The 17,192-nt window shown below is 41.4% G+C and overlaps 1 protein-coding gene across 1 annotated transcript in view; it reads right to left on the bottom strand.

The window, feature by feature from the left end:
• Positions 1-13,046: 13,046 nt before the first annotated feature.
• Positions 13,047-17,192, bottom strand: part of LOC103465908 (potassium voltage-gated channel subfamily KQT member 1-like) — a 76,878-nt gene continuing 72,732 nt past the window's right edge. Inside the window, exon 5 of the mRNA XM_008411122.2 lies at positions 13,047-16,275. Within this exon, the coding sequence (XP_008409344.1) occupies positions 16,129-16,275 (147 nt within the window). The 3' untranslated portion in view covers positions 13,047-16,128. The remainder of the gene's footprint in view (positions 16,276-17,192) is intronic.

The following is a 17,192-nucleotide window of genomic DNA, read 5'->3' as shown; positions in this document are numbered from 1 at the left end:
ATACTGTAATTCCAGGTGTAGCTCGAATCTGTAGCTGTGTTTCACGTCGGCCCGCTTCGCTTTGCCACAGCCATATTTATTTCCTTCCTTCTGCCCGTACTGTCAGCACAAATACGCGCAAAGATTTGAGTCAACAACCTGTTATTTCATATAAGCGCAAACAGGGCGTTTACTTATGCCTCTGGGCTGAAGGAGGTCGGCCTATAATCTCGCCGTACTGCAGGAATAATTACACACTTACAAAATGTGGCATTGTTTGTGAAAGTCCGACCAATTTGCTCATGAATCATGACCCGTTTTCTGTGGCAATTTTAGAGCCTCTCTCTCTCTTTCTCTCATTTTATTTCTTCATTTTTATAACTCCCACACTAGCTGAACTCTCATTGTTTGGGCTTTGTTTCTGTGAATGTATTCCACTCACTTTTTTTCCTCTCCACCGCCCTTTTCTACACAGTTGGAATGACGATCACAACTTGATTTGCCTTGCAAATTCATACAATTCCTTATCATTCCCATCTAATTCCCGCCAGGTGCCTTATTGGGATATTCAAAGGCCAATTCATTTTATGCAACTTCCTAAATTAAGCGGTTCACACAAACACTGGGTCACTGTGAGACAACAGCCTGCTGCAGCCTGAACGCAGCCAGCCCAAACCAAACCCACACTGAACTGAGCTCTCGGGACATTCCAGCAAGACACTCGGTTTAAACCCTCGCTACGTTTCCTCCGTGTGCCAAGAATTCACACTTCCGCGCTACATCAACACAAACAGGTTATCTTTTCCTGTTAACCGCCCCGACACTTAATATAAAGCCACAAGTTCCTCCCCGAGTTTCCTGTCGAGCCACAACATACGTCATTGAACTAGTCCCATGGCACCCGAGCCTCCGAAAGAAGGGAAAGCACGAGACTGCAAGCATCTCACATCCCTTCCTCTTTCTGCCTCCGCTTCTTCTTCTCGAGCTGGGTCGTTTACATGTCGGAGCAGCTCTTCAGTTAAAACCACAACATTTTTGTTGGTACCCAGACACAGTGGCTGTAATTTTATTTTATTTTTTTTACATTTACTAGATTTTTATTTTAAAAGTTACAAAACTACATTTGAAACTCTTTTTGAAACCAGGTATCACAATGATACTTATCTGTAACACCCTCTGCTGCTGAGGTGTGAAACAGCTACTCCACGTCTGTGCAAGCGCACATGCGCAGAATGGTTTTATCTGCGCGGGCAGATAACAACGAAAACAATGGCGGATAGCTTTGAGCTGTGTTGTGCTACTTAACTTGTTCAGTTTAACGCAATTGATGATAAGGAATATGTGTGTTACATGGAGCACTTTTCTCGGTACATGGGAGACGGAAAGAAGGTGATTTACAATGAGGCGGAAGCTGAAGATCAAACGCGCATGGGCGTTTAATGACATGCTAAAATCACAGCGCCATACAGAGGCCTGGCATGGCAACTACAGCTGACTCAAGGTGTCTGGACGGTGACGTCGAAATGTGGAACTTTCTCACAATCGACAGCCGAAATTTTTCAGTTTTCAGTGACTGATATCCGTGCAGGGCCGGATTTATGGAGAAAAGCTCTTTCTCGAATGCAAATTGCAGTTACACATAAACTATGTATGAACTAATGATACCAAATGATGATGGTGGGTTAATATTACATCCCTTGCCCTGCAGCTTCATGTTATCCCACGCCTCCCAAAAAGAAAATACTATAACTTAATTGTTTTCAAATATTGTTGTAAGTATTGTTTATATTCATACATTCCCAAAATATTATTACAACTCTCCTAATATGGACCTGTGGTTTTTATATAAAGTGCAATAATTGCAAGACACACGTTTAAAAATTAAATCGATTAAATAAAATAATAGTAGAAAAATATCTGTAGCCCTCCCGACTCCAAGAAAATTGGGGCCCTGGGCTTCTGCCTTTGTAAGCCCTTTCTAAAATCTGGCCCAGGTCTCGTGTGCATTTTATCTATGCGTCTGTGTGTGTGTGTGTGTGTGTGTGTGTGTGTGTGTGTGTGTGTGTGTGAGTTTCCCCCCCACACAGGGAGGGATTTGGATCAGATTCATAGTAGAGCGAGTCATATCTGCAGGAGTTGCAAGTTGCAGCGCCGTGGTGCGGTGTGAGTTCAGGATTGACTGGCAGGCAGAGAGAGGAAAGGTTAAGAGGTGAGAGATGCCGCAGAGCACTGAATGACAGATGTGCAGATGTGCTTCAGCGGCACGACTGAGAGGAAAAAGAAAGGCAGGGAGAAAGCGAGGGAGCGGGGGGAGCCGGGGGTAGAGCTCATTAAAGCGGCACACCTGCAGCCTATCAAAGAGCCTTTATCTTCTATCAGCCCAAATCTGCTCAAGCACGCAGCTCAAGACCTTGCAAAGCTAGCATGGGCCGCGTTGCACGCTCACTCTTGACTCGTCCGTCCTTTATCTCCCCTTTCTCTCCTGACCAGCGCCAGCGGACGGTACCTGGAACAGAAATCCCGTCAGGAATTTCTGTTCCTGACGGGAACAGACTTCGCTCCTGACTCGGCCAGATGCATCTGCGTTCAGATGCATCTGGCCGAGAAGCAGAGGCAGAGTTCCCAGTTTGGAGCATCTGTGCTGTGGAGATAGAGTGGCCTTTTCTTCATGCTCAATTTCACGTTGTTCTCTTCTGATAAAGTCAATGCATGGATAAATCATCAATTATTTATTGATTTAGCTGCTGCACCATGTAAAGTCAGAAAAGGCCTCTTCTGAAAAGAGTCCAACAAACGGTTCTGAGTGTATGATGAATTTCGCTGCTGCCGATTTTGGCCCGTGATATATTTATATAAATAGGTCTAGTCACACTTTTCACATATGACCTCGCACAAAAGAACATATTCTGTATTTCAGAATCTCACAGATTTTCAAGTTTCTTTTTATCAGTAAGTATTATTGAGTTGTTCAATGAACTATATTTTGTTTCTGTGCTACTGTAACAAGTCAGTTTCCCCACTGCGAGATTAATAAAGTTATATCCTAATCTATTCTATTCCCTAATCAAGGTATAGCTATCGCTAAATAATAATTAGAATGGTGAGAGTCAAAGCACTTCACATAACATTTTAAAAGCAACGAACAGGAAATCTCCACATTTTTTTTTTCTCTAGGAAAAATCTATTTTCTTAACTTTTTCTCTTTTATAAGAAACTAATTTTATCTTGGCATGACATGACTTATATGAGGTTTTTATTTCCAAAGGGTGGAAAAATCACTGAATTATGTTACATCCACAAATTTTCATGTGTTTCATTAGGATTTTGCCTGGTAGATAAACACAACGCAGCACATAATTGTGACGTGAAAGGAAAATGACAAATAGAAATCTGAAAAGTGCGGCCTATTTGTTCGTTTGCCTTTACCGTGATACCCTGGAATAAAATCAAGTCTATCCAACTGGCTTCAGAAGTCACATAATTCAAACCGGCCGCTCACCCAACCCTGCAGGCCGGGTCATTAATCAGAGAAGCAAGCAAAAGGTCTGTGATAACTCTGGAGGAGCTGCGGAGATCCAGAGGTTCAAGTGGAAAAACATTTTTTGTTGGTACAACTATCAGCTGTGCTCTTCACTAATCCGGCCTTTATAGATGTATTCATATGTTTACACATCCTAGCAAAATTTTAGAGAATATGAACGAAAATGTAAAGTTTGTGACTCGACTGTGTTTGCTCCTTTTGAGTATATTTCAAAATGAAAAAATACTTTGACTCCAAAGAGAGATGAAATGTTGTAGCTGTTATCTTCAAAGAGTTGTTTGAGGTGCTGATGGCTGTTTTTCTGACGGTCTCATAAAGTGGATGCTCAGAGTTGTTCATCATTTTCTGGCTCTTGTGAAGAATTCGTCTATAGACATCATCAGCCTGTTGCTACCCCAACAGATAACGGCAGAAAACTTAGAGACACTTAGAGAAGATCTGCGACGTCTTGCTCCAAACATTGAAGGACATAATAAGCTTCCTCAAGATGTAACGTACAATCTGCTCTGTCCCTTCTTGTAGAGTCTCCAGTTCAATCTGTTGTCCACCAAAATATACGCCTCCGTCATGATGGAAATAGTTTAAATGTGTTTCTCTTGAAATATAGAATCATTTCTTTTCTTCTGTGTACATTTAAGATAAAACTGTGGCACTGTTGAAAGAAATACAATACGCCATGTTGGGTACGAAGGAGTTAAACTCCTGGTGAAATACATTAAAGTTTGTGGAGATGGCAGTTCGGTGTGTATGAATACGTTTGCGAGGCAGCAGCATGACTAAAAGAGCCACTGAACTTTTGAACTTACACGTTGTGTGTGTGTGTGTGTGTGTGTGTGTGTGTGTGTGTGTGTGTGTGTGCGTGCGTGCGTGTGTGTGTGTGTGTTGGTGATGAGGGGCGCTAAGTAACCGCATACAGTTAAATAGTAAAGGGAAATATATAAAACCAAACGGCATTTGTCTTCAACATGGAACCATCACTCTTTCTCCATATGTTCAGTTCTGGTAATCGTCTATCAGCGTGTTTAGCTTAGCTTAGCTTAGCTTAGCTTAGCTTAGCTGACATGGCTCAGATCAGACTCGCTTGTACCGCCGAGCCCAGCTTTCCATGTCCTTACTGGGTGTAAAATTAGCGGCAGGGGCTTTTTCACTAAGCAGTACGATGACAGTTTGGGCGGTGTTAGGATGGATTTCATGCGACACCAAATATTTCTACATGATGCAACTCTGACCGCTGCATATATCCGATGACTCTCCCAGCGCGGGGAAGGGACCGGGGCTGGTTAGAATGTAAAGAGGGGAAAACAGTCCTCATCGCCCGCTCTCCACGCTGGTACCAGAAGTTTCCACTTTTCTAGAGTGGCAAATCCGACCACATTTCATGTGAATATACTCCCCCTGTGTCCTTTCCTTATTTTTTTTTTCTTCTTCTTTTGCTTCTGCTGCCCTCGTCAGGAGGCTCTCAGGGGCCCCGGCGCGGCAAAAGCACGGCCCTCGGTTCTGGTGTTGAAAAGCTTCCCGCCGTTCAGACTGAGCGAGCGTGTTCTCCTCCTGGCCGGCCGGCGCTTGATGAGAAAAGCAGCCTCGGCACCATATGAAAACCTACCTCCGCTTACGGACAGCCGTGGATGTGGTCCATTGGCTTCCTAGCGCTCCATTTTTCACTCAGCTTTCAATTTTCACTCGCTGCGGAGAGTGATGTCGGTCTTTGGGGGGATATTCCGCTGCCTTGCGGTGTAAAAGTAACCGAGAGGAGACGTGCATAAAGCAGATAGATATTTATATACTTAGCAGCTCAACACACGTTTGACCAATTGTTCTCCCGGCTCAGTGCGCAACAGCAAACCCGGTGAATGACTGATGAGAGTGAGGCTGATGTTGTAAAAAAAAAAAAAAAAAAAAAGACTCCAGTATCTTTTCAGCATCTCGACGCCGTTTTTCTCCGTACATCATTTCTGAAAAATGTGTGCTATGTGCAACGAGACGCGTGTAATAATGAAACCCTCTTACACAGAAGCGCTCGGCAGGTTTTTCAAGGAAACTCTGCGTTGTTCTTCTTCTCTCACTTCCTCTTTTTCATATAAAATATATTTTTTCTCTCTCTCTCTAATCTAAACTTACGACTGTGACGCACAGATGTCAAATTCTGCATCGTCTGTGCGTCGCTTTGCAATTCGCCAAACCCCATCACATCACTGAAGTCGATCCAGTTATGTTTGTTGTTTATTTGTTATTATTTAGCCAAAACGTATCTCCCTGTTTTTTTTTTGTTTTGTTTTATTGTTATTATTTTTGGGGGGTCTGGGGGGTGGGGTTCTCTTTGTATCGGTCATATGATGCTGTGAAAAAGTGTTTCTCCCTTTACAGATCGCTTCTGCTTTTGTTATCTTGTCGCACTTTAACGTTTCAGGTAATCAAAGATCAATATCAAGGATAAGCCAAGTAAATACAAGAAGCAATGTTCACATGCATCGTTTCTTCAGGAAGAAACAATGTGAAAAGATATTCTGTATGTGAAAAGATTCTGTATGTGAAAAGATATTCACTTGTAACAGCAAAACTTGATAAAATCGGGGCGTTAAAGCATCATCAAAACCGCATTATGTAATGATCGACACGAAATGTAAAAATCTTGAACTCATTTTGCCTTGAAGGTTCTGGAACTGAATGACCCCACAGGGGAAAAAAAAACAAAACATGCGTCTTTTTTTTTCTTTTTTTTTTAGCTAAATTTTATTTTTCTAAATTATAAACAAATTTCCTAAATTAAAGATTTATCTAAAATTACAAATTGTCCTTTTTCAGAAAGTCGAGTGACATTTACAGCTYTGTTTGGCTTTCCGGAAAGTAAAATTGGCTCTTTGGGTTGTAAACGTTGCTGATCTAGATCTAGATTTAGGCGATTTTCTATGATTGATGGATGTACGACCTTTGCCCTTTGTCAGAAAATCTTGAAGGACGACATGGTTTGCGACCTGAAACTTGAACCCTCTCGGATGAAACAGCAGTACCGCCTAAGAAAACCTGCATAACGGCTCAAAGAAGCAACATCTTGAAGTGGCCTACTCAAAGTACGGATTTGAATCCGACTGAGAAGCTGCGGTAGGGCCAATTAAAAGAAGTGTGCTAGGAACTGTAGATTCCTGCACAGTGCTGAAAAAGACTCACTACCAATTATTGCAAACCCCTAGTGGCAGACGGTGCTGCCAATGGTGGCACAGCCACCAGGAAGCTATTAGTTTTTCACAGAGCGCCAGGTTGGCTTGGATAGCTTTTTTCCCCCCCCTAATTAATTCAAATTGTGATTTGGGAACTGCCTTATATTCATCTGATACTTTGTGATTATCTAAAATTTTCAAGAGTGACCAAAAAAAAAGACTTTTTCTCAGCAAAGCCGTCACCGTCTCTTCACCCCAATCTAAGTTAAACATGACCTCAAACATGACCTCTACTGAAAGCCAAAGCATCGAATCAGCAGGGATCCTGCTCACCGTCGCCTCCTTCAGGTGGGGTTTGTTTGGCCGGCAGGTTGTGAAGCTCAGTTGCTGTGTTTTGGTCCGTCGAAGGGCGTAGGTGGATGGTAAACCACAGACATATGGCCGAGGGAATCCTTGTACGGCCAAAGGTCGCAGGGGGTTGAGCTAACCTTTTGACTTTCGGTTGATTTATTATCCCATAGGGTGATGCTGCCTCTCTCGGACCAAGCAGACGAGAGGTCAAAGGGTACAAAGTAACTGCCATGACTGCAAGGGGATGGAAAAGAAAATTGTTTTCTGAAACAGGTACTGTCTCAGAAAACATGGATTTCCTGCAGGGCAGAGTCTCTGACAGCAGTTTTCTGCGCCTTCACACCCCATGAACGTCTCCACGTTTGATCAACTTACAACCATCAGATTTAATGTATTTTACTGGGTTTTGATAGACCAACACAAAATACTGCAGATTGTTGAAAGCGTAAAATAATGGCGGTGTAACATTTCGTAAAACTCACAAGACGGGGTGATATTTTAGGATTACTTTCAAGAAAACTTAAATGTATGCAATAAAAAAAAGCCTTTCTTTGACATTTTTATTGATTTTTGCCACAAGCAACAAACTGATGTCTTTCTTTTTATGATTATTTTTTTTAAACAGCGCTTCAGCTATTCTCGGTCTGCAGTATAACATTGACTGTTCCCCAGTTGCTACTGATAGGGGGCGCTGTGACTGTGACCTAGCTTAGCTAGACGCCTCCTTCAGAGTCCCCAGAACGGCAGCGGTGCTTATTGTTTGTCACCCTTTTGCTATTTATTATTCTTACTGCTTTTTAATTAATTAAGTTTGATATCTCATCAAACTTCTGACCTTCAGGTGGTTTTGGGAGGTTTTCTGGACAAGGTTTAGGCGTCTATAAAATACTTTAATAACATAAGAACATGAAAAACAGAAACAAGAAACACATTTGTATGCTCCCCCCCCCACCCCTAAATAAAGTGCAATAAATGACCATTTGAGACCAAATCAAAACAATTTTTGTGAATGAATTGTTGAGGAAAAATTCAAAAGGGAATCTGAAACTAAAAATTTTCATTCCATTCCAAACGTTTAATCAACTTTGTGTTGGTCTCTTCCATGTTAAAACCTCAATAAAACACATTTAACTTTGTGGTTGTTATGTGGAAAAAGTGTGCAAACGTGCAAGGGACGTGGAGACTTTTACGAGGCTCGATCTGACCAAACGCAGGGAAAGAAATATGATTTTGACATCATGGAAACTGTGACTTTTTTAATATTAATTTTTGAACTAAACTTTGTGCTTTTCAGTCATCTGCAGTGCCCACTACGTGGCATTTTAAATCTGGCACTTTGACATTTTAATGAAACTAGCTGAGTGAACTCAGAGTAATCTTCTAATGACTATTTTTCAGCGAGACGTGGGGTAGGGGTGGGGGGGAGGGAAACCACGAAGCTCCAACAACTGTCCTCTCAGGCAACTGCTGGTTATTTAGGGACGACTCCTGACCGAGTGGCTGGCATCAGCTGCTGCCCACAATGTTTGTCACCATTCAGAGTGATGCAGTACTAACACGTGTGCAAACAGGCCCACCTGTTGACACTTGTGTGTTTTTATATAGACCGGCTGGGCCTCGACTCGCCTGGGCCTCTCTGGACAGGTGGCCCCTAGGCGCCCTTCCACCCGACCCGACCCGACCGCTACGCATTGTGACGACACACTCCAGTCCCACGGCTTCACTGTCCAGCAAAGACGACAGAACATGTGGTCTTTGAAGTGATTGATCATCCCCTTTTGCAGAATTTCATTAATAAGCCTGGAAATATTACTTTATCCTGCATCTGCATAAACGTGGTTATAAAGTCGGCCACCAGACGATTTCAAAGTTCCCGGGTTTGGCCAACAAAGCCTGACTTTCATTGTCAGCTTCGGTTCAATTCAGGCAGGACTTCTGGACTAAAAAAGTTTAATCTTTAATGCGTTTTTACTGATCTAAACAGAGACAACTGGCTACCTAAATGGGTTAAAACATGAGCTTATTTTAGTTTTGGAAAATGTCCACTGTTCTACTGCGAGTTGAACGTATCATAATGATAATTCACACTTCTCTTTGATTGCATTTCCTCTTTACTTTTTGCTACTTTTACACTTTTCGTCCTGTGACTCTACAGTGTTGATTCTTATCAGCAAATTGTTTCTGGACTCTTTGACAAAGTTTCTCCTGGAGAATGCGTTGCTGGCGCTCTGTCAGTGCTTTAGGCGTAGCTGTGAATGGTCTCTGGGTGCTTCACCGTTGGCATGACGCAGTTACTCATGGTAACGTTTAACTTTTCTCGTCTCTGGACAGTCCGTTTTCCAGGAAACGTTAAAAATAACTCCACAAGAGCCCTCTGCTGAACATTCTTGATTCTTCTTACAGAATCTGTCCTTGAAGATTTGATTTCTTCTGATTAGCTTTTTCTTCTTCTTCTTTTCTCTCTTTTCTTTAAGTGTATCTGCCTCGTGTCTGCTGCGATTCTTGAGCAAGCTCTGTCCCGGCGAGAACCCGATCGCCTGGCTGACTCTGCTTTTAGAGAATGATTGAAATCCCTGTGGCTTTCTACATAGTACCTAAATGTCTGTCCTTGAACTTCTTGGTGGATGCGATCATATTTGCACCAAGGTTCTCGCCTGCTGCGTCATTTGCTGCAAATCGATGCTGACAGTTCATGTTTCTGTGGAGGAAACCATGTTTGACAAAACACGAGTCATTTCGAGTGTTATTCTGTTCATCCAACACAATCAGACAAAATTATACGAGTTGTTGTATGAGGTTTGTGTGTTGAGTCAACTCCTGCTGCGTTTCCATTACAAATGTCCACAAAACTTTGTCTATATTCCGCTAAGGTTGAAATTACAGTGTGTTTTCTTTAAATAACAAATGCAATTAAAATCTCTTGTGAGTAAATCTGTTCCCCCGATTGCATTAACAAATATGCCGCTCCATAATCCACAAACTACTTCCTGCAGGCGTCTTCTTCGTGGTTTGCATCATTGGCATGCGAGTCGTACGTTGTGGGAAAAAAAAGTGTTCCCACTGCAGTTTTGTGAAAAAAATCGATTGTGATTTGGCCCCCAAAAAACAAACAAAAACAAAAACACATCACTATAGCACAAAAACCTGTGATTGAAAAACCAGATTTTTCCCCCCCCCCTGAAATTGCCGTGTTTCCATTACGCAAATTTATTATTTTGAAATGTCAAACTGTGCTAAAATGTTATGGTCTGCGGAAACGCAGCTGGTAAGATTATCTAAACTACCCTAACGGGTCATATTGTGCAAATTAGGTAAGCAAGTGAATTTTAATTAACTTATTTATTTTCAACATTTCATCTCATCAGCCTTCATGATATCCTGGAATTTACTCAAACTGCCACCATAAAATCTGAGGTCAAGATTTTATTCGCTCTGAAAATCGTTGGGGAACCGCCGAGGCGATCACAGTTTGCACATTTCAGCTAATTAACCTTCAACATCTGTAGGATATTTGGTGGTTTTTAAAAAAATGTACTTGCATATTCATGAGCTACTTTTTTTGTGTGGCTACCGGTTACCAGGCTCCAGAGTGCATCCCTCCGGTCAAACAGTAACACACAGCAGCCATAATATGCTAAAGACATGTGTGAGCCAAGTCTATTGTCACAGCTATATAAACTATATAAATAATCAAAACAACAACCAAAACCGTTATCCAGTTTTTGGTGGAAAGAGAGAGAAGAGAAAAATAATAATAATTCATGCAAGTGAAAATTATTGCTCTCGTTTTAATTCATCATGCAGTTAATTCATTGCTTATCGACGGGTCTATCTCCGAGTACTCCGGCTTCTTCCCACAGCCGTTGCCGTGGTAACGGGCTGGTAACCTGTCCAGGGTGGATCCTGCCTCTCGCCCAGTGACCTCTGATCTTATTCCCAGATCCATGTTTCAGATTCACAGCTGAGCAGGAAGTGACCAGCCCCTTGTTCTTGACTCGCTGTTGTTCCAGCTTCAGTTCCAGGAATGTCCTCCGCTGCACTTCCCTCTTTTATTTAGAGTAAACACCGATGTGCTTCAACTAATCATATTTTGCTTTGTATTAACCTCCTGAATATTTGATAATGATACTTGTTCAGCTAGACCATGGCAGTCTGCACAAGGATATTTATAATGGGTATTTAAAGTGTTTTCTGGATCCAGAGTCAAATGTTTATTAGAATTGACAGTTTATTGATCTTTGAGAGGATGTTCTTGCACTACTATGGTATTACCATTAAATCACTTGGTCTCAGTCACTTTTAGGGCAATTTATTGTCCAGCAACATTTGTAACAGTGACAGACCAAGTCCAGAAAGAAGAACTCACAGAGGAACATGCAGGAAAGTCCTGCGAGAAAAAAAAAACAATAAGCGAGAAGGCCTGTGATTAATGTATTCAAGGACGATTTACATCTTTTAAAAGAATTTCAGACATTTTATGGCCTTAATTACACATACACTAATTTAAGTCTTTTTAAAGACGCATGGACACCCTGACTAAAGAAATGCATTTCAACTTCTGAATTTGAAAAAAATAAAAACAAATTCCGACAGATTAATTCAGATTATTCTGGCATTTTAGCACATAGAAAATCATTTTGATAATCATAACTACCCCAAAGAAAGATCAAATATAATGTCAGACAGAGTGGTGATGACTGGTTATCAGAAACAGAATCAGCAAACAATCTGACGTAGGAATCACAGTATAAAGACATTAGTACATACATTTGACAGGATTACGTGTGTTTTCATCAATGGTTTCTGTACRTACTTGGCTAAAGAGTATACGGAGGAAACCCAAACTAGTTCCTTCACTAGTTTGGGATTTAACAAAAAGTCATAGTCTGAAGCAGGCAGCTTTTCACCAGCCTCATGAAAATCAGTTCTGTTCTCGGTGGGACAAAGCAGGCAGAATCAAAGAGGCTGAGGATGATCAACGAGGCTCAGAGAGTCTGCCGTCTCACGATCCCGCAGACTTCCTCCAGACTGTACTTCCACGTCCCGCATCTGCGACACTGCGCCCCTTTATATTCCGCCTTTAAATGCTTCCTCAGATCCTCTTTTAGGTTGCACTCTCGTGCACTTCTGAGATCAAACTGTCTTTTGAAGTGGGAGTCTTTCTCTGTCTTCTCTAGAGATGAAAGGGGAACCACGGGCACGCAGAGCGCCGCCTTGCCATGGGGCCTCTCTTTCTCTCTCGCTGCCAAAATCCAGTGGCCGAACAGGGGTGAGGGGACAAGAGGGACCAGAGGACCACGCCCCGATATGTCCAGATACATCCCGATATGTCCAGATACATCCCGATATGTCCAGATACGTCCCGATACGTGTTGAAGATGGCCCTATAATCGTTCTTCCTCTCTCATCAGGGTGTTGCCGTCTTCCTCACGCCGCTTACTGTCACTCCTCTGCTTCATCTCGCCTTTCTCTCCAGTCAGTGCTGATCTTGGGACATCCCCGGTATTTCTTGGCTTTTGAAGACGAACGTACAGATTCTCTACATGCCTAACTCAGTAATGAGGTTCAAAGTCTGTGCTGTTAACATGTTATCAGTCCTTTTTTTTTCTTCTTTCTTTTCACTCCCTTGTGGTAGAAAGTAGGATTGATGTGTTTCTAGGGCTCGGTGATTAATCGGTAAAATCGATTAATCGAATTTTTAGGTTCTGAAGATTTAATTTTTAGAAAATGTTGTATTTTTTTTTTTTAATTACCAGAATAAAGTTGTAATATTAAGATAATGAAGTAGGGATTCTAAAACAAAATTAAAAAGAGGCCTTTTGAGCATCTTGTTATACTTTGGTGTCGGTTTTACGAATCGTAGCTTTCTTGAAGTGATGGCCTGAGCCAAATAATTGATTGAAATTAGAAATAGTATGAAAAAAAATATTTTGGAACGATTTACTTAAGCAGCGCTCCATTTGGTTCTCAAAGTTTGCAATATTGTTTTATAACCATTTCATTCGAAACATACTGCAACATCATTTTCTAAGAAATTCACAATCCAACATTAATTTGTTTCGTTTTGGTAGTATTTGCCAAAATGTAAACAAAAGTTCACCAAAGTATGAATTCCTTTTCCAAGCCAGAGTAACAGACGAACTGAGAGTAACATTTTATATTGAAAAGGATTTTTATTATTTACAGCAAAGCTACAATAAAGAGGGAATGTCTTAAATAGCATTTCAAATGATTTTTACACATTTTGACTTCACAAGTCTGACAGCGTTTCTTGTACACATCCTGGGTTGATCTTTTCACGTTGTTATAAACACAGTGCAATAAGGCAATGTTTCTATTTACAACTCTTAGAAAACTGTACAGGAGAAGCAACGAGAGCTCTCTTCAAATCCATCTGCTTTATGTGATACGAGATAAATAACAGGTCATTTTAACCACCGCAAATATAAAAATACATACTAGTGCAGAGAAAATCATCTTCTTCTGCTGCCCTTGTTCACCCCGCTTTTACGCGTGCATATGTATGTGTGTGTGTGTGTGTGTGTGTGTGTGTGTGTGTGTGTGTGTGTGTGTGTGTCCGTGTTTTCAGGAATGTGCACGCTATAATTACGAGAGGTCTTCCATTACAATGGCAACATAGCTGAGCTACTTTCTGTTTTCCACCACCCACACGTCTTAAAATGATGAAATACAAAACAAGAACCTTTTTTTTTTTATCTCAAAGCAACATTTGACTCAATTATGTGAGTCCAGATATTTAAAAAAAAGAATATTATTTCAGATACACTCCAGCTCACAAAAAAAGTTACAAGAATTAAATTTTGATGCTGCTGGGCTTAAAAAAAATTTCACATTTTGTGGTATGAGATCGATAAAATTGACTATAAGAATCTATTAATACGTTTTTAAATTCATTGATGCTTATTGATACTTTTATAGAACAAAAAAGTATCAAAGGTGGAGAAAAATTGTAAAAACCAACAATTGAAACGATACGGTCAGCTTTGGACAACGATAGATGAAGATCCTTATCATGCTGAGGAAATTATCGCAATAAATTAATGAACGATACGATAAAGGTTGAGGCAACAATGATGCCTTGCTGCCCAAAAGCTAACTAGACAAACGTCAACAACAGAAAGCCTGACCATAGTCGTGGTCATTGTTAGTACTTGCTTGTGCTGCTTTCAGTTTCTCTCAGAATTCGATGCAAACAAGTTTACCTTTACCTTTGAATGTGATTAGTACCCTAATCAGATCTGATCTTTAACATTTTTCAAACTCAGTTGTTCAGTTTGTGTTTCTGACTTGAAACTCAGAAACTTCGCACCACTGACACCCAGAGCAATAGTGAGGATGTGCAAAATTAGGCTGTCATGTCATTGTTTGCCCAAAGGTTTGTGTAGTAAACATAAAAAAAAAAAAAAAAAAAAGAGTTCTTAAAAATCTTCACTTCAAAATCACTTTATAAAAATATCGCCAAAAACGTAAGATTTGGACAAGAGGTGCAATCACAGCAAGAAAAACAAAACAAACCACAAAACATTTGTTTTGCAGTATAACTATTAGTGTGGAGTGCCTGAATCTTTTATTGTTATTATTATTATTTTGTAAATGGATACTAAATATTTTTTTGAAGTCAACTTCTATGAAGTTATCAGTAATAATTCATTTACCTGAAGCAGAAACGCATCACATGGCAATGAGTTTGTAAAGTGCTGGAAGGCTAACAGCTAGCTACAGGCTAGCTGAGACTGTAATCATAGGATACGATGGCATAATGGGGAATATTAACCTTTCACACTTTTGTATGACAGTCACGTTTGTTGCTGAGACTAAGTGTTAAAACCTGTGACGCTATGCTAAAGTTATGCTAGATGGTGATGCTAACTGGCTCACTAGCTTAAACCTGGGGTGTCTAAACCTTTAAAATAATTAAATTATTAATTAATAGTAATTAATAATTAGAATATTGAATATAATTATTTTTGCAAAGGCATCGATGGATGCAATGAGGCAATTTATCCACTTGGACTCCCGATTAGCCGACTGGACAGATTGATTCAGCTTGCAGCCTCAAGCGATGCATCTGGATGTAGTAATTCAGGTGTGTTTGGCAGGAAAAGCAGCAGCAGAATTAACCACCTTCTTTTGTGAAACTACATCCTCTAAAATAGCAAACCTTCCGTTTCAAGGGGGATCCGTCTGACAAGCTGTTAGCTTTCCACCATCTCTAGGATTTCTATAAATTCACCAAAACCATATGACCTCCACCAACAGGTAAGGGAACTATTGTTCTCAATTAAAAAAAAAAAAAAAATCCTATTTATCCATTTAAAAACACAGGGTGCATCAAATTCATCTGCTGTGGCAGTAAGTCATCGCTATGCCAACTGCAGTGCAGTGAGGGCAAAACCAACAGGTAATCTTCCTTTCCCACTCCCCGTGTTATCCAGTTTCCACAAACAAACGCTCGTTTCAATCTGAGTCCAGTCAGGCTGGATGGATGTGTGTCTGCGGCGCAAGGCTCTGTTGTGTAGGTGCCGATTGAGCCAAGATAATCAGACGGATTTGAAGAATGCCTTGGCTCGGTTGTGGGTTTACAACTTTTTTTCCCCTTCGAGTGCCATTGAGAAACCGGAGCGCTTTGATTGCATTACGACTTCATTAAGGGGTTAGTTAGCTGTGGAATAATATTTGGAAGGGAGGAATGCTGCTCAGTGACAGGCCACACATAAATTAACGTCATGGAGTAGTGCGCTTACGAGGCTAATGCGGTGAAATGAATTCATAGAACATGTTGCTGCCTGAGCGGCCGGGTGCCACAGTGAGGTCGCAGGAGACGTCGTTAGTCCGGAGAATGAGGTCGGACTTTTCAGCCGGCAGAGGCCGTTTTGCCCTGGTTAGCATAAAACAGTAGCATTTTCTTTTGGGTTTAAAGCTGATGGAAAAGAAAAAACAAAAACAAAAGAGGACGTTGTGGAAGACTGAGGCCCCTTTTGCTTTGTGAGACAAACTCCCCCTGAGGAGGGGGCGAGGCTGTTGAAGTGAAGTCCCAGTGTTTCAATTGCCCTCCGCCTGGTCGTGGTCATCGCCGCTCTGTCAGGGCGCCTCGTCGATGCTGGTGCCCATGCGCTTCTGGATGGTCACTCGGCGGATGGACGGCTTGGACGTCAGATCCGGCTTGGGTGGGAACTGCTCCGTCAGAATCCGCAGGATGGAGTCCATTTTCCGGTCCATCTGGTGAATCTGAGAGAGATGAAAAGAGAGAAATTTTAACTGGATAGTTCAACGCCAGATCAACACGCTAAACCAGAGTGAGCCGGCGACTTTGTGCCGCTGCAAAGTGGCTGCCGTCGCAATGACAGGGTAGCAAGAGACGTAATGACACGTCTCGCCGTTGGCGTCTTACCTGGTAAAGCCACTCATTACAAAAAGCTGCTAAGGTATATGATGTATGAGTGGGCTGACAGACACACACATACACCCCCACACACATACACACACACACACACACACACACACACACACACACACACACACACACACACACACACACACACACACACACCAGCCGCTTGATAAACTGTAAACACAGGTGTGTCANCACACACACACACACACACACACACACACACACACACACACACACACACACACACACACACACACACACACACACACACGCCAGCCGCTTGATAAACTGTAAACACAGGTGTGTCACCCGGCACACACACACATCTCCGAGAGTCTAACCACGGGGATGACTGCAGATAAAAGGCCACGTCTCACCAGCTCAAGTAAACACCAGACCGGCTGGCATAAAAAAAAAAAAAAAATATCACTGAGAGTTCAGAGTTTATAAACTTTAAGTAAGGTGACCTCTACCGTTTCTCTTATACCTTCCTAATATAAAAGCCCAAGTCATTTTTTGCAGAAGTCATCATTTGGCAGAATACCATTCTTACCATTTTTTTTTTTTTAGGAAAGTGACGACATAATATGTTTAGTATGTTTTTTTATCTTTTGTTTTTCTAGAGTTTCAACATAAAAAGTCCAGTCAGTGCGAAACTGTATGCAATAAAAAAATTTAAAACAAGCGATTTTCCCTCGATCAGATGTTTTGGTGAATAAATATGGAAGATTGCATCATTTTATGTTGAGTT

This window comes from Poecilia reticulata, linkage group LG6 (assembly GCF_000633615.1).
Source record: "Poecilia reticulata strain Guanapo linkage group LG6, Guppy_female_1.0+MT, whole genome shotgun sequence".
Classification (NCBI taxonomy): domain Eukaryota; kingdom Metazoa; phylum Chordata; class Actinopteri; order Cyprinodontiformes; family Poeciliidae; genus Poecilia; species Poecilia reticulata.
The sequence above is the reverse complement of the archived record's forward strand: the minus strand, read 5'-3'. Positions and strand labels throughout refer to the sequence as shown.